The sequence below is a fragment of the Lynx rufus genome, unplaced genomic scaffold (assembly GCF_022079265.1).
Source record: "Lynx rufus isolate CCGP_SWC_20201006 ecotype Redwood Valley unplaced genomic scaffold, mLynRuf1.p SCAF_3, whole genome shotgun sequence".
Taxonomy (NCBI): domain Eukaryota; kingdom Metazoa; phylum Chordata; class Mammalia; order Carnivora; family Felidae; genus Lynx; species Lynx rufus.
This window is the reverse complement of record NW_025814845.1, coordinates 159,794,007-159,821,439: the sequence shown is the minus strand read 5'-3', so window position 1 is coordinate 159,821,439 and position 27,433 is coordinate 159,794,007. Positions and strand designations below refer to the sequence as shown.

The following is a 27,433-nucleotide window of genomic DNA, read 5'->3' as shown; positions in this document are numbered from 1 at the left end:
AGCTGTGGGCTTTTCATAAGTGGCTTTTATGATGTTTAAGTATGTCCTTCTATCCCAACTTTCTCAAGGGTTTTTATTAAGAAAGGATGCTGAATTTTGTCAAATGACTTTTCTGCATCAATTCACAGGATCATATGGTTCTTTTATTAATGTGATGTATCACGTTGATTGATTTGTGAATATTGAACGAGCCCTGCAACCCAGAAATGAATCCCACTTGATCATGGTGAATAATTCTTTTTATATGCTGTTGCATTCAATTTGCTAGTATCTTGTTGAGAATTTTTGCATCATATTCATCAGAGATATTGGCCTGTAGTTCTCTTTTTTTTATGGGTCTCTCTCTCGCTTGGGAATCAAAGTAATGCTGGCTTCATAGAATGAGTCTGAAAATTTCCTTCCCTTTCTATTTTTTGGAAAAGCTTGAGAAGTATAGGTATTATCTCTGCTTTAAATGTCTGGTAGAATTCCCCAGGGAAGCCATCTGGTCCTGGACTCTTATTTGTTGGGAGATTTTTGATAACTGATTCAATTTCTTCGCTGGTTTGGGTCTGTTAAAATTTTCTATATCTTCCCGTTTGAGTTCTTTGGAAGTGTGTGGATGCTTAGGAATTTGTCCATTTCTTCCAGGTTGTCCAGTTTGTTGGCATATACTTTTTCTAGTATTCCCTGATAATTGCGTGTATTTCTGAGGGATCAGTTGTAATAAATCCTTTTTCATTCATGATTTTATCTGTTTGGGTCATCTCCCTTTTCTTTTTGAGAAGCCTGGCTAGAGGTTTATCAATTTTGTTTATTTTTTCAAAAAATCAACTCTTGGTTTCATTGATCTGCTCTACAGTTTTTTTTTGTATTCTATATTGTTTATTTCTGCTCTGATCTTTATTATTTCTCTTCTTCTGCTGGGTTTGGGGCGTCTTTGGTGTTCTGCTACTATTTCCTTTAGGTGTGCTGTTAGATTTTTTTATTGGGGATTTTTCTTGTTTCTTGAGATAGGCCTGAATTGCAATGTATTTTCCTCTCAGGACTGCCTTTGCTGCATCCCAAAGCATTTGGATTGTTGTATTTTCATTTTCATTTATTTCCATATAATTTTTAATTTCTTGTCTAATTTCCTGGTTGACCCATTCATTCTTTAGAAGGGTGTTCTTTAACCTCCATGCTTTTGGAGGTTTTCCAGACTTTTTCCTGTGGTTGATTTCAAGTTTCATAGCATTGTGGTCTGAAAGCATGCATGGTATGATCTCAATTCTTGTACACTTATGAAGGGCTGTTTTGTGACCCAGTAAGTGATCTATCCTGGAGAATGTTCCATGTGCACTGGAGAAGAAAGTATATTCTGTTGCTTTGGGATGCAGAGTTCTAAATATATCTGTCAAGTCCATCTGATCCAATGTATCATTCAGGGCTCTTGTTTCTTTATTGATCCTGTGTCTAGATGATCTATCTATTGTTGTAAGTGGGGTATTAAAGTCCTCTGCAATTACCACATGCTTATCAATAAGGTTGCTTATGTTTGGATTGTTTTATATATTTGGGGGCTCCTGTATTCGGTACTAGACATTTATTATTGTTAGCTCTTCCTGATGGATAGACCGTGTAATTATTATATAATGCCCTTCTTCATCTCTTGTTACAGCCTTTAATTTAAAGTCTAGTTTGTGTGATATAAATATGGCTACTCCAACTTTCTTTTGACTTCCAGTAGCATGATAGTTCTCCATCCTCTCACTTTCAATCTGAAGGTGTCCTCAGGTCTAAAATGAGTCTCTTGTAGACAGCAAATAGATGGGTCTTGTTTTTTTATTCATTCTGATACCCTATGTCTTTTGGTTGGAGCATTTAGTCCATGTACATTCATCTTATTATTGAAAGATATGGGTTTAGAGTCTTTGTGTTATCTGTAGGTTTCATGCTTGTAGTGATGTCTGTGGTACTTTTTGGTCCTTGCAACATTTCACTCACAGAGTCCCCCATAGGATCTCTTGTAGGGCTGGTTTAGTGGTGATGAATTCCTTCAGTTTTTGTTTGGGAAAACCTTTATCTCTCCTTCTCTTCTGACAGACAGACTTGCTGGATAAAGGATTCTTGGCTGCATATTTTTTCTGTTCATCATATTGAAGATTTCCTGCCATTCCTTTCTGGCCTGCCAAGTTTCAGTAGGTAGTTCTGCTACTACCCTTATGTGTCTACATTTGTAAATAGGGCCCATTTATCCCTAGCTACTTTTAGAATTCTCTCTTTATCCTTGTATTTTGCCTGTTTCACTATGATATGTCATGTAGAAGATCGTTTCAAATTACATCTGAAGGGAGTTCTCTGTGCCTCTTGGATTTCAATTCCTTTATCCTTCCCTAGATCAGGGAAGTTCTCAGCTACAATTTGTTCAAGTACACCTTCAGCCCCTTTCTCTCTCTCTTCTTCTTCTGGAATTCCTATGATACAGATATTGTTCTGTTTGACTGCATCACTTAGTTCTCTAATACTCCCCTCATACTCCTGTATTTTTTTTTTACCTCTCTTTTTCTCAGCTTCCTCTTTTTCCATAATTTTATCTTCTAATTCACCTATTCTCTCCTCTGCCTCTTTATTCCATGCTGGCCACCTCCATTTTATTTTGCACCTCATTTATAGCATTTTTTAGTTCTTCATGCCTATTTCTTAGTCCCCTGATCTCTGTAGCAATAGATTCTCTGCTGTCCTCTATGCTTTTTTCAAGCCCAGTGATTAATTTTATGACTAGTATTCTAAATTCTTGTTTTGCTATATTGCTTAAATCAGTTTTGATCAACTCTTTAGCTGTCGCTACTTCCTGGAGTTTCTTTTGAGGAGAATTCTTCTGTTTCGTCATTTTGGATAGTCCCTGAGTTAGCTCTAAACTTCCTCTGTGCTGTCCGGAGAAACTTGTGTTGGTGGGCAGGGCAGCAGTCAAACCCGATGCCTGCCCCCAACCCACTACTGGGGCCACAGTCAGACTGGTGTGTACCTTATCTTTCCCTCTCCCAGTGGCAGGACTCACTGTGGAGTGGTGTGGACCCTGTCTGGGCTGCTTGCACACTGCCAGGCTTGTGGTGCTGCTTTGATGGGATCTAGCCAAGGACGTATTAGATGGGGTGGATCCCCAAGGTGCACAGGGGCAGGAGGGACAGGCTTAGCTAGCATTGGGAGGGAGGCAGGCCTGTTGGAGGGATGGATCTTAAGTTAGATAAGATAAAAACAATCACACAAGCACAGTGTTAGGCATTTGCGTGGTGCAAGCAAGTTCGGTGACTGGAACTGGTTCCCTTTGGAATTTCGGCTGGGGGATGGGAGAGGGAAATGGTACTTGCTAGCGCCTTTATTCCCCGGATGAGCTCTGTGCTTCGGGGCTTAACAACTCTCCCTCCCAGCATCCTCTTGCCCTCCCCACTCCCCGAGAGCAGAGCTGTTGACTTTTAACATTCCAGATGTTAAGTCCCGCTGGCTGTCAGAACTCACGAAGGACAATCTTTTCAACATACGGTGCTGGATAAATAAGTATCCATATGCAAACGAATGGAATTATACCTTTGCCTAACACCACATACAAAAATTAATTCAAAATGATCAAAAAGTTAAACATTAAAAAAATATAAATGTCTTCTAAGAAAACACAGGGCAAAGCTCCACAATGTTGAATTTGGCAATAATTTCTTGGATATAACATCAAAGGCACAGGTAACAAAAGCAAACAAATTGGGCTTCATGAAAATTAAAAACTTTTGTGCATCAAAAGGCACTATAGAGTAACAAGGCAACCTACACAATGGGAGAAAATATGTGGAAATCATATATGTTTGCAAATCATACATCTGATAACGAATTAATATCCATAATACATTGAGAAGCTCTACAACAAAACAACAAAAAAAAAAACAAATGGCCAATGGAGTTGAAAGAAGTTACTCAACACCAGTAATTATTCAGAGAGGGCAAATCAAAACCCATCATAAAATATCACCCTACACTCATTAAGAAGGTTACTTTGCAAAACAAAATAAGTATTGAGAAATGGATGTGGAGAAATTGGAACTCTTGTGTACTGTTGGTGGGAATGTGAAGTGATGCAGCCACTGTGTGAAATACTCAGTAATTAAAGGTATAATTACCATATGTTGCAGCAGTTCCACTTTTGGGTATATAGACAAAAGAATTGAAAGCATGGTCTCAAGGAGATATTTGTACACCAACATTCATTGTAGCATTATTCACAATAGCTAAAAGGCAGAAGCAACCCAGAGGCCACTGACAGATGAATGGATAAGCAAAATATGTTATGTACATACAAAAGGAAATTCTGCAATATACAACAACATGGATGGACTTGAGGACATTATGCTAAGTGAAATAAGCCAGTCAGAAAAAGACAAGTATTATATGACTCCACTTTATTTGAGATACTTGGAGTAGTCAAATTCATAGAGATAAGAAGCAGCATAGTGGTTACCAGGGGATGGAAGAAAATACCAGTGAGGAATTATTATTTAATAGGTATAAAGTTTATTTTTGCAAGATGAAAAGTTCTGGAGATTGATGGTGCTGATGGTTGCACAATAAAAATGTACTAATGCCACTAAACTGTATACTTTGTTATGTGTATTTTATACCACTAAAAAAAGGGGAGAAAAAATTCACCATAGAATACAAAACATATAGGGACATCTTTACACCAGTCATTCACTGTAAATTAGATTTTTCACTTTCAAAAATACAACCTTGAATTTATCAGAATGAATATCTACATTTTATATGAGCATAAAAAAATACTACTTATAGAAAAAAACTACTCTTTTCATCAAAAAGAATACAATGGACCAAAAATTAAGAATTAAAAAAATGAAAATATCGAAAGCTGGTACAGCAATACCAATATCAGGATAGAATTCAAATAAACTTTTCAAAAGAAAAAAAAGAGCATTCATTATTAATATTGGGATCATAACATTATAGAACACATTTCTAAATGTCATACTGAATTCTGCGGGATTAAAATCTTTATCCTTGAGGTTGGGAATGTGTTAAGTATGCCTTCATTCCTTGTTAAGATATTGTCATAAGTTGGGGCACCTGGGTGACTCAGTGGGTTAAGCAACAGACTCTTGATTTTGGCTCAGGTCATGATTCTGAGCAGCCTGGGCTTCAAAGTTGGTGTGGAGCCTTCTTAAGATTCTCTCCCTCTCCTTCCCTTCCTTCACTTATGCACACATGCATGTTTGTTCTCTCTCTCTCTCTCTCTCTCTCAAAAAAAAATATTGTCATAAGGCAAGAAAAGGGAAATATAAAATGGGTGAAGGAACATTTAATCCATTTAGTTATGTGATTACTGATAAAGATTTACATATGCCATATCACTATTGGTTTTCTACATCATGTCATTTTTGTTTTACTTTTCCTCCATTATTGTTCCCATTGAGTTACCATTTTCATTTGTTACTTCTTTTATTATATATTTTTGAGTTATCTACTTAGTTATTGGCTTCAGGATTATAATTAATGTCTTAATTTATAACAATCTATTTTGAACTAATACTATATTAATTTTAGTAGTATATAAACTTAGCTACTGTGTAGTTCTATGTCCACCACATTATGTTATTGTCACAAATTACATCATTATACATTGTGTGCCCATCACTATAGATTTATAAGTATTCCTTTATCTAATTGTCTTTCAAGTCAAATAGGAGAAAAAGGTTACCAACATTTACACTATCTTTTATGTTTACCTGCATAATTACTGATGCATGATATTTGCTCATATGGATTAAGGTTACTGTTTAATGTCTTTTTATGTTAACATAAAATATCCCTTTAGTAGGAAATTAATTTTTTTGAAAAACAGGGGTGCCTGTATGGCTCAGTCCACTGAGTGTCTGACTTGATTTCTACTCAGGTCATGATACCAGGGTAGTGGGATCGAGCCCCATATTGAGCTGTGCCCTGAGTGTGCAGCATGCTTGGGATTCTCTCTCTCTCCCCCTCTGCCCCTATCCTCCACTTCCTCTCTCTCTCTCTCTCTAATAAAAAAAATTAAAAATTAAAGTTTTTGAAACACAAAAATAAAAATATAAAAATGTCCATTTACCCTCACTAAGTCACTGAGCCAAAATACCTTCCCAGGTATGTTTTGACAGATAACATTTTTTATGCTGTTTAAAATTTTCCAGAAACTATAAAGAAGTGTTTTCAAATTTCTATGGAAATTTGTTTTAATTCCTGTGCTAAAGACTAGCATAGTCCACTGTAAAATAAATATATATATATATATAATATTCCATTTTTGAAATTTAATCTCAAATGACTGGCTTGATAATTCAGCTTTAAGCATATCTATTATATAAAAGCTAGATTTGTGTCAGAAAGTCTTGATTTTTAAATAAAATTGCAGAAATATAAGTTCTAACTTAAAAATATAAAATGTGGACTGTTTACATTTATTGCAATATTTTACATAGTTTTCAACAATTTTGTGCTGTTTTATAATTTGTATTGGGTTTGAATCAGTTAAATTTATAATGGCCAGAGTAGAAGTCATGTATGGACACCTCATAATTGATCCAAGGATAATTAAATCTACTTTTGAAATTTGCTTTGCACATATATTTCCAGTTATTTCCTATAATATATAAAACTTTCATTTAGGTAGACTCTTCTAATCAATTGGATTGTGTCTAATATATATATATATGTGTGTGTGTGTGTGTGTACACACACACACATATATATATATAGGTGTGTATATATATATATATATATATATACACATAGGTATATATAATTTAAGTTAAATGATCCTTGTCTCTTAATGAGGATATTAAATTCATTTACAGTTATTATTTTGGTTGTAATTTTGATTTAATTTATTAATTTCATCTTAAGAATCTAGTTTGTTTATTTGGACAAAGTTTCTACAGATTTTTTTCCTAATTCTTTTAATAGTTTTAGAGAACCTTCATGAACAACTATTTTTCTAATTAATATCGTCAAAATTATAATAATGTCATCTGATACTGGACTAGTTATGATCATTAAATGCCTGTTAAAATGGGGTATCAGGTATGTCAATAATTGTTTTACATTTTCATAAAATATGACATTTTAAAAGGTTTTTCTTTTTGCTCTATTTTTTTAAACCAGAAGTCTAGAGCCCATTAATTGACAATAATCTGAATATCAGAGAGTTTTAGATAGCAGATTATACAGTGGAATATGATAGGATAAAATAGAATACATCAGGCAAAAATGAAAAAAATCACGTATACTTACAAAGATTAAGAAATTACATCAGGGTGCCTGGGTGACTCAGTCAACCATCTGACTCTTGATCAGGTCATGATCATGGTTCAGGACATTGAGCCCCAGGTCTGCTTAAGATTCCCTCTCTACATCTTTCTCTGCCCCTCCCCCTCCCCCCCTCAAACTTTAAAAAAATAAAAAATTATATTTATTTGTATTGAGTTTATATATATACATATACGTATATACGTATATTTTACGTATATACGTATATGTATATATATAAACTCAATACGTATATACGTATATATGTACATATATATGTAAATATATGTAATATATATATGTACACGTATACACGTGTATATGTATATATATAATATATATATAGTTCGCTTTGAGACATAGTTACAAGTGATTAGAAAACACTGTTGTACAAAGAGAAACATAGATAAACCAAAAAACAGACTTAAATATAGAAAATGAATTGATAGTTCCCTAAAGGGAGGTGGGTAGGGGGCATGGGTAAAACAGGTAAAGAGGATTAAGAGTGCACTTATCTTGATAAGCACTTGAGTAATATATGGAATTGTTGAACCACTATGAAACTAATATAACACTGTATGTTAACTATACTGGAAATAAAATTTTAAAAATAAGAATTAAACCAAAAACAAAAACCAAAAAAAAAACCCAAAATTATAAAATTATAAATTTAACTTTATTCATACCATGATTTTATCATTTGAGCTCCAAATGTATGTAATTCAAATCACAAGTATACTTTAATATCATTTTTTGTTTCATATTTTAATCATTATGCCCATATAATCTCATTGTTATTCATTGCTGCCTTGAACTAAAGCAACTAATTTTTATTCTCTTCAGACAAAACTTGGAAGCAGGAAATAAAGAATATAGCTACTTTTGTTCACAAGTACATATTACAGATCTCTTTTTATAAAGAAATTAAATTTTATAAGTTAATTCAATTGAGCATATAATTTTGCAGTTTTACGCTTTTAAAGTGATATTAGTTTTCCTAACAGTTAAACCAATAGAATTTAAGATTCGAATTAATCAGGTTTAACATGAAAAAAAAATACCCAACTGACAAAATTTAAATATTGTAAAAACATTTTTAATTGACTTTATTTTTACAGCAGTTTAGGTTCACAGCGAAATCAAATGGAAAATAGAGCTTTTCCAAGTAGCTCTGTCCATATGCATGCATAATCTCCCCAACTATCAGCATCCCACAATAGATCAATATATGTATTAAAATCAATGATGTTCTTATAGCCAATATCAGAGAAATTACTGCTGTGCTTTATTCTAGGATTTTTATGGTTTCAGGCCTCACATCTAGGTCTTTAATACATTTTGACTTTAGTTTTGTGTATGATGTAAGAAAGTGGTTTAGTTTCATTGTTTTGCATGCAGCTGTCCAGTTCTCCTGACACTGTTAGTTGAAGAGACTCTCTTGTCACCATTGCATATTCTTGCCTCCTTTGTAAAAGATTGACCATGAACGTGGGGGCTTTATTTCTGGGATTCCAATTCTGTTTCATTGATCTGTGTCTATTCCTATACCAGTACCATACCGTTTTAATTGCTACCACTTTCTAGTGTATCTTGAAATCTGGGTTATAATGCCTCCAGCTTTGCTCTTGCTTTCAAGATTGCTTTGGCTATTTAGAGACTTTTGTGGTTCCGTTGAAATTTTAGGATTATTTGTTATACTTCTGTAAAAAATGCTATTGGTATTTTGATACAGATGGCATTAAATGTGTAGATTGCTTTGAATAGATAGTATAGACATTTTAACAATATTTGTTCTTTCAATCTATTAGCATGAAATGTCTTTCCATTTGTTTGCGTCAACCTCAATTTTTCACCAATGTTTCATAGTTTTCAGAGTATAGGTATTTCACCTTTTTAAGTTTATTCCTACATATTTTATTATTCTTGGTACAATTATAAATGGGATTGCTTTCTTAATTTTTCTTTCTGCTGCATTATTATTAGTGTATAGAAGTGCAGCTGATTTCTGTACATTGATTTTGTATACTATGACATTTCTAAATTTCTTTTTTTGTTTTAGCAGGTCTTTTGGTAGAGTGTTTAAAATTTTCTCTATACAGTATCATATCATCTGCAAATAGTGGAAGTTTTACTTCTTCCTTACCAATTTGGATGCCTTTTATTCCTTTTCCTTATCTGATTGCTGCTGCTAGCACTTCCAGTTCTCTAACATCATTTTTAACAACATCTTTCTAGATATGTCTCCTGAGGTAAGGGCTACAAAAGCAAAAATAAACTATTGGGACTACATCAAAATAAAAAACTTCTGCACAGCAAAAGAAACAATCAATAAAACTAGAAGGCAACCTACTAAACAGGAGAAGATATTTGCAAATGGCATATCTGATAAAGGGTTAGTATCCAAAATATGTAAAGGAATTATACAATTCAACACACAAAAAACAAATAATCCAAATAAAATGGGCATAAGCTGTGGACATTTCTCTAAAAAGATTCAGATGGCCAACAGACAGATGCTCAACATCACTCATCATCAGGGAAATACAAATCAAAACTACAATGAAATATAACCTCACACCTGTAATAATGGCAAAAAAATAAAAATTAAAAATTAAAAAAAAAAAAAACCTGTTGGTGAGGATGTGAATAAAAGGGAACCCTTTTGAACTTTGGTGGGAATGCAAACTGGTGCAGTCACTGTGGAAGACGATACAGTGATTCCCAAAAAAATTAAAAATAAAACTATTCTATGATCCAGTAATTACACTACTGGGTATTTATCCAAAGAAAGTGAAAACAGTAATTCAAAGGTATATATGCACCCTTATGTTTATTGCAGCATTATTGACAATAGCCAAATTATGGAAGCAACTCCAGTGTCTTTGATGGATGAATAAAGAACAGGTCATTAGATTAGATATAGAAACAGATATAGATATAGATATAGATGGTATATAGATATAGGTATAGATATAGAATGGAATATTATTCAGTCATAAAAAGAATGAAATCTTGCTATTTGAAAAAACATGGATCTAGAGAGTATAATGCTAAGCAAAATAAGCCAGGAAGAGAAAGACAAATACCTTATGATTTCAGCCCTTTGGAATTTAAGAAACAACATAAACAAAGGAAAGAAAAAAAATTGGAGAGACAAACCAAAACAGATTCAACTATAGAGAACAAACAGATGGTTACCAGAGGGGAGGTGAGTGGTACGATGGGTGAAATAGGTGAAGAGGATTAAGAGTACACTGATTTTTATGAGCACTGAGTAATATATGGAATTATTGAATCACTGTACTGTAGACTGAAATTAATATAACACTCTATATCAACTACACTGGAATTTTAAAAAATCAATAGACATACATGACACATCATTACCACAAAAATGTGGTGAATTATCTTCTAATTCACCTATTCTCCCCTCTGCCTCTTCAATCCCCACTGTGGCCATCTCCATTTTATTTTGTACCTCATTTATAGCATTTTTCAATTCATCGTGACTATTTTTTACTCCCTTGATCTCTGTAGCAATGGATTCTCTGCTATCCTCTATGCTTTTTTCAAGCCCAGCAATTAATTTTATAACTATTATTCTAAATTCTTGTTCAGTTATATTGCTTAAGTCGGTTTTGATCAAGTCGTTAGCTGTTGCTACTGTCTGGAATTTCTTTTAAGGAGAATTCTTCTGTTTCATCATTTTGGCTAGTTTTCTGTCCCTTTTGCATTTTAAAAGCTTGGTGTGTGCTCTGCACCTGCAAGCACTGCTATATTAAAGGGGGGTCAGAGCCTGGCCCCTCAGGAGATGTTTTGTTTGTTTGTTTGTTTGTTTGTTGTTTTTGTTTTTGTTTTTTGGGGTTTTTTTGGAGATTGTTACTTGCTCTCTGTTGTTGTGGCTTTGGTTATTTTATTACCCTACTCATAGTGATATTTTGGACCCTCCACCAGGTGTGCTTTGATTTGTTCCTTGGAGTAGCCCCATCTTTTCTCTGGTTTTCCCATTTTCTTCCTGGTAGATTCAGTCTCTTTTCCTCCCAGACCCTGGGGTTCAAAGTCCTTTGGCTTCAGCACTTCTTTGTTTGAGAGATGCAGGAGGTATGGATCCCCCTACTTCTCCACCATGTTGGCCCCGACCCATTCCAATGATCTTCAACAAATAGGTATTTATTTTAAGCTGTTAAATTTTGGGCTGGTTTGTTATGCATCAAAAACAAACTGATAAAATCTTATATCCAACAACCTACCTAAATTCACTTATTTATTTAATGATTTCTAAAAATGTATCTGTAGATTCAGATTTTTTATATGGAAATTCATAAATTTTGCAAATAATTAAATCTTTATTTTGTTCTAATCTTTATGCCTTTGAATTTCTATCTCTGAGTTTAATGTACTACCTTTGATCTTTTATATGATGCTAATAAGAAGTGTCTATAGCAGGTATTTTTAACTCATTTCTAGTCTCAATAGTCTTTCAGATTTTCACCATTAAATATGATAGTTTATCCAACTTTGTAGAGGCCCATCATCAGATTAAGTGGGTTTCCTTCTATTTATTTTTAAAATTCTGAACAGTTTATAAATTTATCAAAAGCTTTTTACACATTCATTAAGATTAATATATGGGTTTTTTTATTTTTGTGTTGACTAGATAGGTAGATAGATAGATAGATAGATAAATATCCAGAGGTTATAATTATTATTTCTGGGAGGATCAGTCTCATACAAAATTACTTCACCACAACTGCAACCCAAAGTCAGGATATCATCTTTTTAAAGTTTCTCTTCCATTTCAGGCCCATTTCCCAACTGGATTGCCTAAATCGTTCTTAGTAGCATTTAGGTTTTTTTTATACATACTGCACATGAAACATTGTGAGTTTTTATGTGTTGCAAATGTTCCTAATCTGTGACTTGCTTTATCATTTTCTCAACAGCATCTTTGGATGAATAGAATATATTCCAAAGTTACAATTTTATTTGAAATTTTGTTTCAGGTTATTGTAGCACACTCAAGAAACTGCCTATCCCAAAGCCATAATACATTCTCTTGTTATCTTCTATAAGATTAATTATTTTGTATTTTACATTCACACTATTTTATAGCCTATAACATTATTATATTGATTCATCTGAATTTACTATTCTAAATACCATAAAACAAATACCAGGATACTAGGAATTTTTTCTTTCCATATGGATAGCCAATTGACCCATGTTGATGGAAAAAAACTTTTTTTCCCAATGCTGTATTTTATCAATGGTCTCATTAACCAACTTACATATATTATACACATTATATACAGTCTTTTGGCTTATTTGTTTACTATTGAAATATAATACTCTCTCGGTAACATAAATGTTGGTGTCTGGCAATTTAAGTCCTCCAAATTCACTATCATCTTAAATGAGTGACTTAGTTATACTTGGCTACCTAAATTTTCATGTTAATAAAACTATCTGCTGAGACTGTATGGACATTGAATCAAATTTATACATCATTTGGTGATGGGAACTTCTGCTTCTTCTGGGTGAGAAAACTAGAAAAAAAAACAGAAAAAAAGCAAATATCATGTGCTTGAATGCAATCTAGAGTTGCTGAACAATGGTAACTAGGTGCTGAAAATATTGGAGAGGGGATAATGACACATTTGAGCTGAGTTCTTTGGGTGCTTTAATCTCAGCATCTGTAGATTCCAGGTATTGGTAGGATGTGAAAATTCAAGGTTTCCTCTGCAGTAGACCACTATTGGGCATGGGGTACAGAAAAGTAACAGGGACAAGAATGCAGGTGCTTTTTGCCTCAGGATATTTGTCAATTACTTTGCCACATGGGTTAGGACACCTCAAAGAAAGTATACTGAAAGCTAGAATAAACCTTTTAGAATTCTCATAAAACAGAAAGGTTTGGAGATGAGAGGTTTGATGAGCAGGCATTCAGTTGAATATTCTAGAGACTCAAGAACATAAGAGGTAATCTGGGCCTTGTTGAGTAAGTAAATGCCTAAAACTATTATTACCAGGCAGAGAGAATGGCAAACCACCCTTTTAAAAAACTTCAGTATTATTTGGAGGCTTTACATTTTTATGTTCAATGTCAAACATTCAAAAATAATAAAATTATAATAAATTTCTAAGTATGGCAAAAGATAAATTAAAAACAACACACAAAAAAATCAAATAAAGAATGCTAGATCCTAGGCGTGTTTTCATCTGATTGTTGAAAGAAGCTTGATAGAATTGAGAAAAAAGGGAAAGAAAAAAAAAGAAAAAAAGAAAGAAAACGTTTGAAAATTTAAAATAAGAATACAATAAAATAGAATATAATGAAATGATGAAAGTAAAACAGAATAAAACATTTACAAAAATTTCAAAATTATAGTGGAAAAAGTTAAAGAAAAATGTTTTTTATAGAAAAAGAAAATAAATCGTATTCTGTACTCACAAATAAGAAAAACAAAAAAAAATGAATAGATGGCCCAGTGAACAGAATGGAATACAATTAAAATTACTTCCAGTTTTCCCTACAAGTCAAACTATGAAACACTTCATAGTCTGTAAACTAAGCAGGCAGAGAGACTTGTGATGTTTGTTCCTCTAGAGCGCTGTCTGCACAGTTGGACTTGGTGGGGCTTGGCATAACAGCTCCATTCTTCACTAGACAGTGCTGCTTAGTGTCCTGTGGTGGATCTTTGTGGCAGGTGTACACATGCATGCGCATGCACAGGAGAGGTGAAAATGGCATCACCCAGCTACCCAGTCTCTAGTATTAGAACTCCGTGCTCTTGCCCACCGGCAACCAAACATCCCTCCTTTGTCTCCCGCTTCAGTCCACTCCCCACTTCTACACTGTCTGTGACCAAACCGTCAGCCCACCAGGCAGCAACTCCCTCCTGAGTTTTATCTCAGAGACGGCTGTATTACCAAACCCAGCACTGAGGGCCCTGCAGCTTTGACCCACTCAGACCCTCTGGGGGAGGGTTTGCTGAGCAATGGCCAGGTGTCTGGCCTGCCTACCCCTGGGAACGTTCAGATCATCTTGCTGCTGAAGATGTCCAGAGACTGCAGCTGGGTGCCAGCCTGCCCCTGAAAAAGTTTGCATGATCATGTAGCAGCAGCCTTTCAGGGATTATGGTAAATCACAACATACATCTGGCACCAGGATTCACCACCCCTTAATGTCCTTATTCCAACATCAGCAAACATGGTTGTCCTCCAGGGTCTGCTGGGACTTTTGCCTGTGGGGAGGCTGCACAGCCTCTACCATATGTCCTCTCAGACACCTCAGATTTTGCTGTCTGATCCTGGGGATTTGCCCTTCCCACCAGAGCTCTGCCATGGATCGAGCTACAGAGTTTCAGAATATGCACTCTCCTGTTCATACAGTCTTAAGGTTATCCAAACCCTCTCCTTCCCCTTTCTGCCTTTCTTATTAAGTCCCTTATGGATGTTTCCACTCTTTCTCTTTCTCTCCACCTGCTTTTGGGGAGAGTACTTTTCCTGTACTCTGTCCACTGTCTCCATCCTCTCCCCACAAGCAAAAACAGCTCCCTACCCTCCATGGCTTCTCTCTCCCCCAGTTTACCTCTCCAAACCATGAAGCTGCTGAGTTCTGTGGTTCAAGTTATGCAGATTGTCATGTTTATCCTCAGATCAATTTTCTAGGTGTGCAAAATGGTTTGGTGTTGATCTAGCTGCACTTCAGGAATGAGAGACACAAAAAACTTGCATGCTTCTCTGCCATCTTGGCCCCCCTCAATTTGCTAATATCTTGTTGAGAATTTTTGCATTCGTGTTCATCATAGAAATTGGCCTAAAATTCTCCTTTAGTGGGAGATTTGTCTGGTTTTCGAATTAAGATAATTCTGGCCTCATAGATTGAGATTGCAACTTTTCCTCCCATTTGTATTTTTTGGAACAGTTTCAAAAGAATATATATTAATTCTTCTTTAAATATGTGGTAGATTTTCCCTGGAAAGCCATCCTGCCCTGGACTTTTGTTTGTTGGGAGATTTCTGATTAGTGTTTCAATTTCTTTGCTGCTTGTGGATCTGTTCCAATTTTCTATTTCTTCCTATTTCAGTTTTAGTATTTTATATGTTTCTAGGAATCTATCCATTTCTTCCAAATTGCCTTATTTGTTGACATATAGTTTGTCAAAATATTCTCTTATAATTGTACTCCTTTGTTGTTGGTTGTGATCTCTCTCATTCTTGATTTTATTCACTTGAGTCCTTTTGCTTTTCTGTTAAGTCTGCCTAGGGGCTTATTATGTAAATTATTTTTTAAGTTTATTTACTTATTTTGAGAGAGAGATAGAGAGAGAGCAGTGGAGGGGCAGAGAGAGAGAGAGGAGAAAATCTTAAACAGGCATTGCACCATCATCTCCTGAGCCAAGAGATCATGACCTGAACCGAATTCAAGAGTCAGATGCTTAACCACCAGAGGCACCCCTCAATTATGTAAATTCTAGCAAAGAACTAGCTCCTAGTTTCATTGAGATGTCCTACTGATTTTTTAAAATTTTGGTATCATTTCTGCTTTAGTCTTTATTATTTCCCTCTTTCTGCTGGTTTTGGGCTTTATTTGCAGCTCCTTTAGGTGGAAAGTTAGGTTGTATATTTGAGACTTTTCTTCCTTCTCAAGGAAGACCTGGATTGCTATATACTTCCCTCTTATGACTGCCTTTGTTGCATCTCAAAGGTTTTTGACTATCATGTTTTCATTTTCATTGGATTCCATGTATTGTATTAATTTCCATGTATTGTTGGGCTTTCCAAAAAAAAAATTATTTTGTTTGAATTTCGTGTGGGGCCCAAAATAAGAGAAGGTTCTGCAACAGGTACAGGCTTCAAATCAAGCTGCTTTACCACTTGGGCCATATGATCCAACATATTCCATGATGGTTGAAGTGTCAGTTGCAGGTAGGGATGCTCTTTGGAGACTTTCACAGGCTCCACAGATGCATATCATAATGCAGGTCTTTAGGATTTTGGAGGAAATCCCTGCCATAACCTATAGATAACTACTTTCTTTTTCAGAAACAGCTCTTGGCCTGCTGCTGGGTCTTTGTAGAGATTGAATTCCTGACCATGGGCCACCGACTTCCATACAACCTCAGCTTCCTATCATGAACTGAGTGTTTTCTGACCCACCAAGCCATGAAATTAATCATGCACAACAGCACTCCATCATCAAATGTAAATACTAATAACATGATCAGGCCCAAGCAGGCCCTGAAAGCAGAGGTAGGTTACATAAATAAGTGGCTTAAATGCTCATGGTCCCCTCTATTGCCACACTGCCTTGTCTCTCCCTCCAAGCTTATACTTATGGCCTTATGGGGTTTATTTACCATTAGCTGAAGAAAGAGAAGACTTGGACCTAGTTTACAGACGATTCTGCACAGTATGCAAGAACCACTAGAAAATGGAGAGCTAAAACACTACAGTCTTTCTCTTGGACATTCCTGAAGACAGCAGTAAAAGGAAACCCTCCTGGGGCGCCTGGGTGGCGCAGTCGGTTAAGCGTCCGACTTCAGCCAGGTCACGATCTCGCGGTCCGTGAGTTCGAGCCCCGCGTCGGGCTCTGGGCTGATGGCTCAGAGCCTGGAGCCTGTTTCCGGTTCTGTGTCTCCCTCTCTCTCTGCCCCTCCCCCGTTCATGCTCTGTCTCTCTCTGTCCCAAAAATAAATAAACGTTGAAAAAAAAAATTTAAAAAAATAAAAAAAAATAAAAAAAAAAAAAAGGAAACCCTCCCAAGAGGAAATAACTCCAGGCAGTGTACTTAGTTGTGAACTTTTCTTGGAAGGAGTAATACCAAGACATGTAATTGAATATTGATTCATGGGCTGTAGCCAACGGGTTAGTTGGATGGTCAAGCACTTGAAAGGAAGAGAAGTGGGAAATTGGTGACAGAGAAATTTGGGGAAAACTTTTATAGATATACTTCTCTGAAAAGACAAAAAAAGTGAAGATAGTTGTGTCCCAAGTGGTTTTTAACTAAATGGGGAACTCAGCAGAGAAGTTAATAATTTTAATAATCAGACGGAGAGGACGACTCATTCTGTGGATACTAGTCAGCCTATTTCTCTAATCACACCTATTCTTTCTGAAAGGGCTCATGAACAAAGTGGTCATGGTAACAGAGATGGAGGTTATGATTTGGCTCAACAACATGAACTTCCACTCACCAAGCCCTACATGGTTACAATCACTGCTGAGTGCCTAATCTGCCAGCAGCACAGGTCAATTCTGTCAGGTGTAGCACCATTTTCTAGGATGATCAGCCAGAAAGAAAACTAGTGACAGGTTGATTACATTGGACCACTTCCATCATGGAAGGGGCAACGTTTTTCTTTATTGGAATAGAGTCTTGCTATGGATTTTGATTTGCTTTCCCTACATGCAGTGCTTCTGCCAAAACTATCCTCCATGGAATTATAGAATGCCTTACCTATCATTATGTTTTCTTCTCAGCATTTCTTCTGATCAAGGAACTAACTTCAGAGAAAAAGAAGTGTGGCAATGATCCTGGGCTCATGGAATTCACTAGTTCCCCACTATCCTGAAGCAACTGACTTGACTGGAATGGCCTTTTGAACACTCAGTTACATCATCAGCTAGGTGGAAATATCTTTTGGGGCTGAGATAAAGTTCTCTACAAAGACTGTTTATGCTCTGAATCAGTGTTCATATATGGTGCTATTTCTCACATAACCAGGATTCATGGGTCCAGGAATTGAAGGGTGGAAATATAAATGGGACCATTCATTATTACCCCAAGTGACCCACTAACAAAATTTGTGTTTCTTGTTTCCATGACTTCATGCTGTGCTGGCCTAGAGGTCTTATTCTCAGAAGGAGAAATGCTTTCACGAGGAGACACAACAATGATTCCTTGAGAAGGAGACTGGAATTTTTCAGGATTTCTCTTAGTATTACCATGCCCTATAATTAAAGCCAATCGAAAACTACCACAACAGGACTGCTAATGGTCCAGACCCTTCAGAAGTGAAGGTTTTGGTCACCAAACCATCCCAGGTGCTTTCTGAGGTCAAAGAGAAAACAGAATGGGTTGTAAAAGAACGTAGTTGTAACTACCAGCTACAACCACATGACAGTTACAAAAGTGAAGACTGTAATGTCATGAGTGTTTCCTCCTTATAATGTCATAAGTACATTTTTGTGTGTATATATACATATCTTAAGCAAGTATCTTTGTTTTCTTTCCTCCCTTACTCTCTTATAGCATAAGACATTTTGACTTTATGTCAGTATTTAAATATTGCTGATTTTAAATCATAGTATTTAAGTTAAAAGATATCAGGAGAATAGTGAACATCATTCAAGGATTTTATCTACTTTTCTGGGCAAGGAATTAGTGCATTTTTGTTTGTATTCAGTATACTTATATCACATTATAGTTATGATATTTGGAGAATAAGTATATGATTGCAAGTTGAGCAGGGATAGACTTGTGATGATTAATTTTATATGTTAATTTACGAACCACCAGAAATCTGATAAATCATTATTTCTGGTTGTGTCTGTGAGTGTATCTCTGGAGGAGATTAGCATTTTAATCAAAAGATTGAGTGAAGATTAACCTCATCAATGGAAGTAGGTATTATTCAATCTTTTGAGAAACTGATTAGAAAGAAAAAAAAAGAAGACAGAGAAAGGATGAATTTGCGTTATGTTTAAGCTAAGACATCCATCTTCTCCTGCCTGGGACATGCATTGGCATTCCTGGTTCTCAGTTTTGAAGTCATACCTAAACTTAGACCATGGGCTTTCCAAGTCTCCAGCTTTCACACCCATACTAAATTTCACTATGACCTTCCCTGGTTCTCCACGTTCCACATAGCAGATCATTGGATTTTTTGGCCCCCATAAATATATGAGCCAATTCCTATAACAAATCTTCTCATTATCTATCTACATTAATCCCTCTCTCTATATATCATCTATCTATAATATATCTACCTATCTATCATCTATCTGTCATCTCATCATCAATCATTGATATTCTATTCATTCTGTTTCTCTGGAGAACCTTGACTAATGCATTTTTTTATTATAACTTACTCTTAAGAATAAACATTTTAATTATAATTTTCTTTAACTCTATGAATGCTTTCACTGTTAAAGTTGATCAAGCTTTTTTTTGTATAAGGTTTTTTATATAAATTTCCATGGTATCTTTCCATTCTTTACCTTGAACCTTTATATAACTGAGGTACATCTTTTGTGAGCAGCATATAATTGAGAATTATTTCCAAATCATTGTTTTTTGATTGGCAATGGACCTGACTATAATGTAACTACATAGCATTGCAATTTAAAATATAATAGTGACCTTTAATCATGACATTAGATTTATTATAACCTTTCTTTATCTCATGCCTACTGCTTAACAGAGTTAGTGCATACTAACAATTAGTATAACTTCAAAAATAAATATTTAATATAAAAATTCATAAATATGACTTTCTTACAAATAATTCATCTGTAGAATTTTATATGTAACTATAAATTTATATTACATTTGTTATATGAGAAATCTTCTATCTTTTCTTGTTAGATCAGAACCATAACATGCAGGTTTTGAATCCCAATCAGGCAATGCAGGTAACTGTGGTTTGTTTTGTTTTTGTTTTTTGTTTTTGTTTTTGTTTTTTTCATTTTTTCTGTCCATCGAAGATAATTATTCTGGAAGAATAAATGAAAAGGAAAAAGTTACCTGTTTGACCAATCAAGTTAAAAATGATTAATTCAACAAATAGCATGGGGTTACCCTTATTACAGAGTTCTATCATGTTATTTATTTTTAACCAACTTAATACACAAATGCTAAAAGATTAAATGTTATAAGAAACAAATTTAAAACATCACACTGCAAATAAATTTTTAAATGAAAATTGGAAAGTCATTTATAGTTTACAATGCCTATGACATAGTTTACAATATTGAAAAATATTTTTGAATTCAATTTTTATTCTATGTAGCAATATATCACCATTAAATATATATTATATTATTTAAATTTATCTAATACATTAAATTTTCTGTTTCTCTGTCTCTACCTTTCACTCTTACATTATTTTATACTCACTGTGATATGATGGATTGTTTTCCTGGCTACTCCCTAGGTTCACTCTCACTTTCAAGTTGCCTATATATTTCAAAATAAATATAATCACTTAAAATTATATTTTCTTCAAGACTGTTCCACAAAACTCTGTATACACTTTCAATATTGATACAGCTCTGAATTCCTATCTAAGATCTGAGACTAAGCACTCCTTAAGAATATATTACCACTGAGAACACTGATCAATTAGTAATCAAGATTAACATGAGAAAAAAATACATTAATATAAATTTACCTAAAAATGAATGCATAATTTTCATATTAATAACACTATTAGCTAAATAACATTAAGCTTTCTTGTGATTCATCTTCTGCAATATTTATTTCTATGAATTTTACCAGCTACTTTCTCTCCCAAAGATATTTGGTATCATTTTTCCACAATAAAGTCACCCAACATATGAATATCCTTTCAAATTGAATTATGTTAACTATTTTACACCCTGCATATTATTTCAGAAATGTTACATAACATTTTCAAATCATTTCTGTGAAACATATTCTCTTTTATTTATATTATCTTATGAACTTTAAATATTTTAATAAAATTTAATGTTTATTAAGTAAAATGAATAGCAACACAGAACCCAAAGGCACAAATTATTTTATAGCAATTCCTCTGAAGAAAAGTAACACAAGTATAATATTTATTTTTATTTTTGAAGCATATTTTCAGATGTTTCTAAGGTTTTTTAATGAAAACTTATTTTATTTTTTCTGAAGATTAGCCTTGACTATAATCTCGATATTTCAGTCTACTATTTATTAACTTTTAATCTTTTCAACCTTTGGTTGCCTAACTTTCAATTTATTTAACAGCCTAAAAAACTAATTACTCTTTTAGATTTCTCTGTTTCCTTTTAATAAAATAGTATGCACAAAATACTTTGAAATATATAAATAATAAAAAATAAAGTAATAATGTTTAATACATATTTAATAATTAAGATCAAATAATAAAAAGAGGTAGATAAACATTAACTAAAAATCGTTTCCACTTAAATTTATCCCAACAGAGTTCAAGTTGTTACAATATTAAAATTCCTGACCTTTTAAATATTCTATTTATTATGCACTATACTGATTATTAATATATTAAGTATTATATTTTACATGAAGATAAAAATTAAATCTGAATTATTATTCACATCATCATGCTGTTATTTATTAATAGGTCATATATACGCCAAAAAATGATAAAAGGAATGAATCTTAAATATGAAATCAATATACTCATCGCTTGTATACTCCTCAGTTCTCCATTTGTTTCTTTGGAAATAAACTTTTACCAGTGCGGCAATCAGTAAACAGAGAATAATGAAAAAAGGAATGAGTAGGAAAAATGGCCATCTTGTAGGTTTGGAATGATAAGCATTTTCAATGTAGCGTCTTTCTAGGAGAGAAAACACCAGTGATTTGAAAGCAATTACCAGGAATATAATAAAGACATTTCTTAAGGGGGTCTATCCATCAAGATCTAACAACTGTAAATATTTATGCCCCCAACGCTGAGACACTAAAATAAGTACATCAATTTATCACAAACATAAAGAAAATCATTGATAAAAATACAATGCTATAAGTGGGGACTTTAACACCCCACTTAAAACAATGGACAGATTACCTAAGTAGAAAATCAATAAGGAAACAATGGCTTTGAATGACACACTGTACCAAATGCACTTAACAGATATATTAAGAACATTTCATCCTGAAGCAGCAGAATACCTATTCTTCTCCAGTGAACATTTAACATTCTCCAGAATAGATAGCATACTGGTTCAATTCTCAGCCCTCAACAAGTACAAAGAGATCAAGCTCCTACCATGTGTATTTTCTTACCACAACACTATGAAACTTGAAATCACAAGAAAAATTTTAGAAAGAACAGAAATACTTGGATATTAAAGAACATTCGACTAAAGAATGAGTGGGTTAACCAAGAAATTAAAGAGGAAATTAAAAAGTACATTGAAGCCAATGAAAACGAAAACACAATAGTTCAAAATTTTTGGGATACAGCTAAGGCAGTCATAAGAGGGAATTATATAGCAATCCAGGCCTTCCTAAAGAAGGAAGAAATGTCTCAAACACGCAAGCTAACTTTATACATAAAGCGGCTGGAAAAAGAACAGCAAATAAAGCCCCAAACCAGCAGAAGAAGGGAAATAAAGATTAGATATTAGATACCTTTATCTTTCATAAAGATATGAAAAAAGATAGTAGAGGGGTGCCTGGGTGGCTCAGTTGGTTAAGCCTCCTACTTCAGCTCAGGTTATGGTCTCTCAGTTTGTGAGTGTGAGCCCCACATTGGGCTCTGTGCTGACAGCTCATAGCCTGAAGCCTGCTTTGGATTCTGTGTTTCCCTCTCTCTCTCTGCCCCTCCCCCACTCATGTGCACGCTCTCTCTCTCAAAATGAGTAAACATTTTTTTTAATTAAAAAAAATAGAACAGATCAACAAAACTAGGAGCTGGTTCTTTGAAAGAATTAACAAAATTGATAAACCTTTAACCAGATTTATCAAAATTAAATAGGAAAGGACCCAAAATAAATAAAATCATGAATGAAAGAGATCACAGCCAACACCACAGAAATACAAACAATAACAAGAGAATATTATGAGCAATTATATGACAAATAGAGCAATCTGGAAGAAATGGATAAATTCCTAAAAACAAATAAACTACCAAACTGAAACAGGAAAAATAGAAAATTTGAACAGACCCATAATCAGTAAAGGAATTGAATCAGTAATCAAAATCTCCAAACAAACAAGAGTTCAGTATGAGATGGCTTCTCGGGGGAATTCTACCAAACATTTAAAGAAAATCTAGTAACTATTCTTTTGAAGCCATTCCAAAAAATACACATGGAAGGAAAACTTCCAAATTCATTCTATTAAGCCAGAATTACCTTGACTCCAAAAAACAAATACTCCACTGAAAAGGAGAATTACATACTAATTTCCCCGATTAATATGGGTGCAAAAATTCTCATATTGGCAAAAAAATCCAACAATACATTAAAATCATTATTCACCACAATCAAGTAGGATTTATTCCTGGGCTGCAGGGATGGTTCAATATCCACAAATCAATCAATATGACACAACACATTATTAAAAATGTATAAGAACCACATAATCCTCTCAATAGATGGAGAAAAAAACATTTGACAAAACACAGCATCATTTTTTGATAAAAAACTCTCAAGAAAGTAGGGATATAAGGAACATACCTCAACATCATAAAGACCAAATATGAATGACTTACAGCTAATATCACCCTCAATTGGGAAAAACTGAGACCTTCCCCCTAAGATCAGGAACACAACAAGGTTTTCCATTCTCACCACTGTGGTTCAACATGGTACTGGAAGTCATAGCCTCAGCAATCAGATAACACAAAGGAAAAAAAAAGCATACAAACTGTCAAGGAAGAAGTCAAACTTTCACTCTTTGCAGATGACATGATACTCTACATGAAGAAAACCTGAAGAACACCACAAAAAAAATTGCTAGAACTGATCCAGGAATTCAGCAAAGTCACAGGATATAAAGTCAACATACAGAAATCAGTTGCATTTATATACACCAATAATGAAGTAGCAGAAAGAGATATTAAGGAATCGCTCCCATTTACAATTACACCAAAAACCATAAAATACCAAGGAATAAATTCAACCAAAGAGGTAAAATATCTGTATGCTGAAAACTATAGACAGTATATGAGAGAAATTGAATAAGACACCAAAAAAAATGGAAAAATATTCCATGGTCATGGACTGAAAAACAAATATTGTTAAAATGTTGATACTACCCAAAGCAGTCAACACATTCAGTGCAATCCCTATCAAAAAAACACAAGCGTTCTTCACAGGGCTACAACAAACAATTCTAAAATTTGTATGGAACCAGAAAAGACCCCAAATAGCCAAAGTAATGTTGAAAAAGGAAACCAAAGCTGGAGGCATCACAATCCTGGACTTCAAGCTGTATTACAAAGCTGTAATCATGAAGACAGTATGGTACTGGCACAAAACGGACACATAGATCAGTAGAACAGAATAGAAAACCTAGAAATGGACCCAACTAATCATTGACAAAGCAGTAAAGAGTAACCAATGATAAAAAGATAGTCTCTTTAGGAAATAGTGTTGGGAAAACTGGACGATGACATGCAGAAGAATGAAACTGGACCACTTTCTTACAGCATACACAAAAAAATAAATTTACCATGGATAAAGACCTAAATGTGAGACAGGAAACCATCAGAACCCTAAAGGAGAAAACAGGCAACAACCTCTTTGACCTCGGCTGCAGCATCTTCTTACTAGGTATGTCCTGGAGGCAAGGGAAACAAAAGCAAAAATGAACTATTGGGACCTCGTTTCTGCACAGTGAAAGAAACAATCCTTTTAGCAAAGCTAAAAGGCAACCAACGGAATGGGAGAAGATATTTGCAAATGACATATCAGATAAGGGATTAGTATCCAAAATCTATAAAGAACTTATCAAAACCCAACACCCAAAAAACAAATCAACCAGTGAGGAAATGGGCAAAAGACATGAATAGACACTTTTCCAAAGAAGACATCCAGATGGCTAATAGACACATGAAAAGATGCTCAACATCACTCATCATCAGGGATGTACAAATCAAAACCACAATGATATATCACCTCACACCCATAGAATGGCTGAAATTAATGACTCAGGCAACAACAGATGTTCGTGAGCATGCAGAGAAATGAGAGACATTTTTGCATGTTGGTAAGAATGCAAACTGGTGCAGCTACTCTGGCAAACACTATGAAGGTCCCTCAAAAAATTAAAAATAGAACCATCCTAGGACTGAGCAATTGCACAATTAGGAATTGATCCAAAGGATACAAAAATGCTGATTTGAAAGGCCCTATGCACCCCAATGTTTATAGCAGCACTATCAACAATATCCAAATTATGGAAAGAGCCAAATGTCCATTGACTAATGAATGGATAAAGATGTAGTATATATATACAATAGAGTATTACTCAGCAATCAAAAAGAAGGAAATCTTGCCATTTGCAACAACGTGGATTGAACTACAATGTAATGTTAACTGAAAAGTCAGTCAGAAAAAGACAAATATATGTGGAACTTAAGAAACAAAACAGATGGACATAGAATAAGGAAAGGAAAAGTAAGATAAAAACAGAGAGGGAAGCAAACTCTTAAATACAGAGAACAAACTAAAGGTTTCTGGCAGGATGTTGAGTGGGGGGATGGGTTAAATGTGTGATGGACATTAAGGAGGGCACTTGTTGGGATGAGCACTGGGTGTTATATGTAAGTGATGAATCACTAAATTCTATTCTTGAAATCATTATTACACTATATGTTAACTAACTTTAATTGAATAAATAAATAAATAAGTAAATAAAATTTTTGGAGAGTCATTTAAAAAATAAATCATTTCTATATTTTAATATGACTATTAGCATAAAATTTTTAAACTTTTATAGTTTTATAAATTAACATGTTTTTAAACGAAGTAGATAGGTTTATAGCATCAGTGCCCCCAAAATTTTTTCTAACTTCTATAATAGTCCTATCCTTTGCTATTTGTACTCAGAACTCTTTATTCTGTAGTTTCTCTTCAGAACTGTTTGATAATATAGATGAATAGAAAGTGTGACCCCTCTGAAGAGCAGACGCAGTCTTTCTCAATACTCTATTTTTATTAAGAAATACTGTACATGTGATAAAATTTTCATGAGTTCCAAAATACCTTTCTTTTATTGTATTGTATTGTATTGTATTGGTATGTATTTTCACGTCTTGTCTAAGAAATTATTGCTTATTCCAAGGTCATGTAGAAATTTCCCTGCTTCCTGGGGTACCTGGGTGGCTCAGTCAGTTAAGCTTCCGACTTTGGTTCAGTTCATGATCTCACAGTTCTTGGGCTCTGTGCTGACAGCTCAGTGCCTGGAGCCTGCTTCAGATTCTGTCTCCCTCGCTCTCTGCCCCTCCCCCACTCATGCTCTGTCTCTCTCTCTCTCTCTCTTTCTCAAAAATAAATATTTAAATTTTTTTTTAAAAATTCCCCTGCTTCCCTCATGAAGATATATAGTTTTCATTTATGCATTTAGATTTATGATTTATTCCATATAAATTGGCAAGTTGAGATTTTAAGGGTCAATGGTCTTATGTAGATATTCAATTGTTACAGTACAATGTTTTGAAATGATTTTTATTCATTGAACTATCTTTGTATCTTCCTTGAAAAAAATGTTTAACCATATATCAAGACTCCCTATTCCATATTCCATATCATTGATCTGTTTGTATATCTATCCATTACCAATGCCACACTGTCTTCATTAACATAACTATATTTAAATCTGTAATATACTAAATTCAATATAAGGGAAATAGACTAAGCTTTTTTTCAGGGTGGGTTGTTTTTTTAATTAATTAATTAATTTTTTTTAGCTATTCTGAGCACTTTTACAAATATTTTAGAATCAAATATTAATATATAAAAAGTTGCATGCTCTTATGATTGGGTTTTTTAATCTATAGATTTGGTGAGAATCTTAAAATAATAAACCTGGTGTACATGGCAAATTTCTCAACTTATTTTTATGTTTAACATCTGTCCACATTTCTGTTTTAGTTTCAGTGTAAAGATATTATACATATTTTGTTAAATTTATTTCCAAAATATTATATTTTTATAATAGTGTAAATAGTACTAATTATAAGTTGGTTTCCATTTACTGCTGTTATTATAAAACAATACTACTAACTTTTGAACATTATTTCCTCTGATCTTTCAAAATATATTACTTCTAGAAGTCTTTTGTAGATCCCTTAGGATTTAATATTGTACTTAACGACAACATATGCAGTCTCATTTCATCCTTTCTGATAATAATCTTTATGTTCTTGATTTCTTGTTTTTTGTTATTGCACTAGCTAGGATGGCTA

General features: G+C 34.1%; 1 protein-coding gene across 1 annotated transcript in view; it reads right to left on the bottom strand.

Moving 5' to 3' along the window:
• Positions 1–20,447: 20,447 nt before the first annotated feature.
• The window catches only part of ADAM2 (ADAM metallopeptidase domain 2), a 140,936-nt gene continuing 133,950 nt past the window's right edge, over positions 20,448–27,433 (bottom strand). The window contains exons 19-20 of the mRNA XM_047092421.1: positions 21,694–21,853; positions 20,448–20,481 (exon numbers count right to left, since the gene is read on the bottom strand). Coding sequence (XP_046948377.1) covers positions 20,448–20,481; positions 21,694–21,853 — 194 coding nt within the window. The remainder of the gene's footprint in view (positions 20,482–21,693; positions 21,854–27,433) is intronic.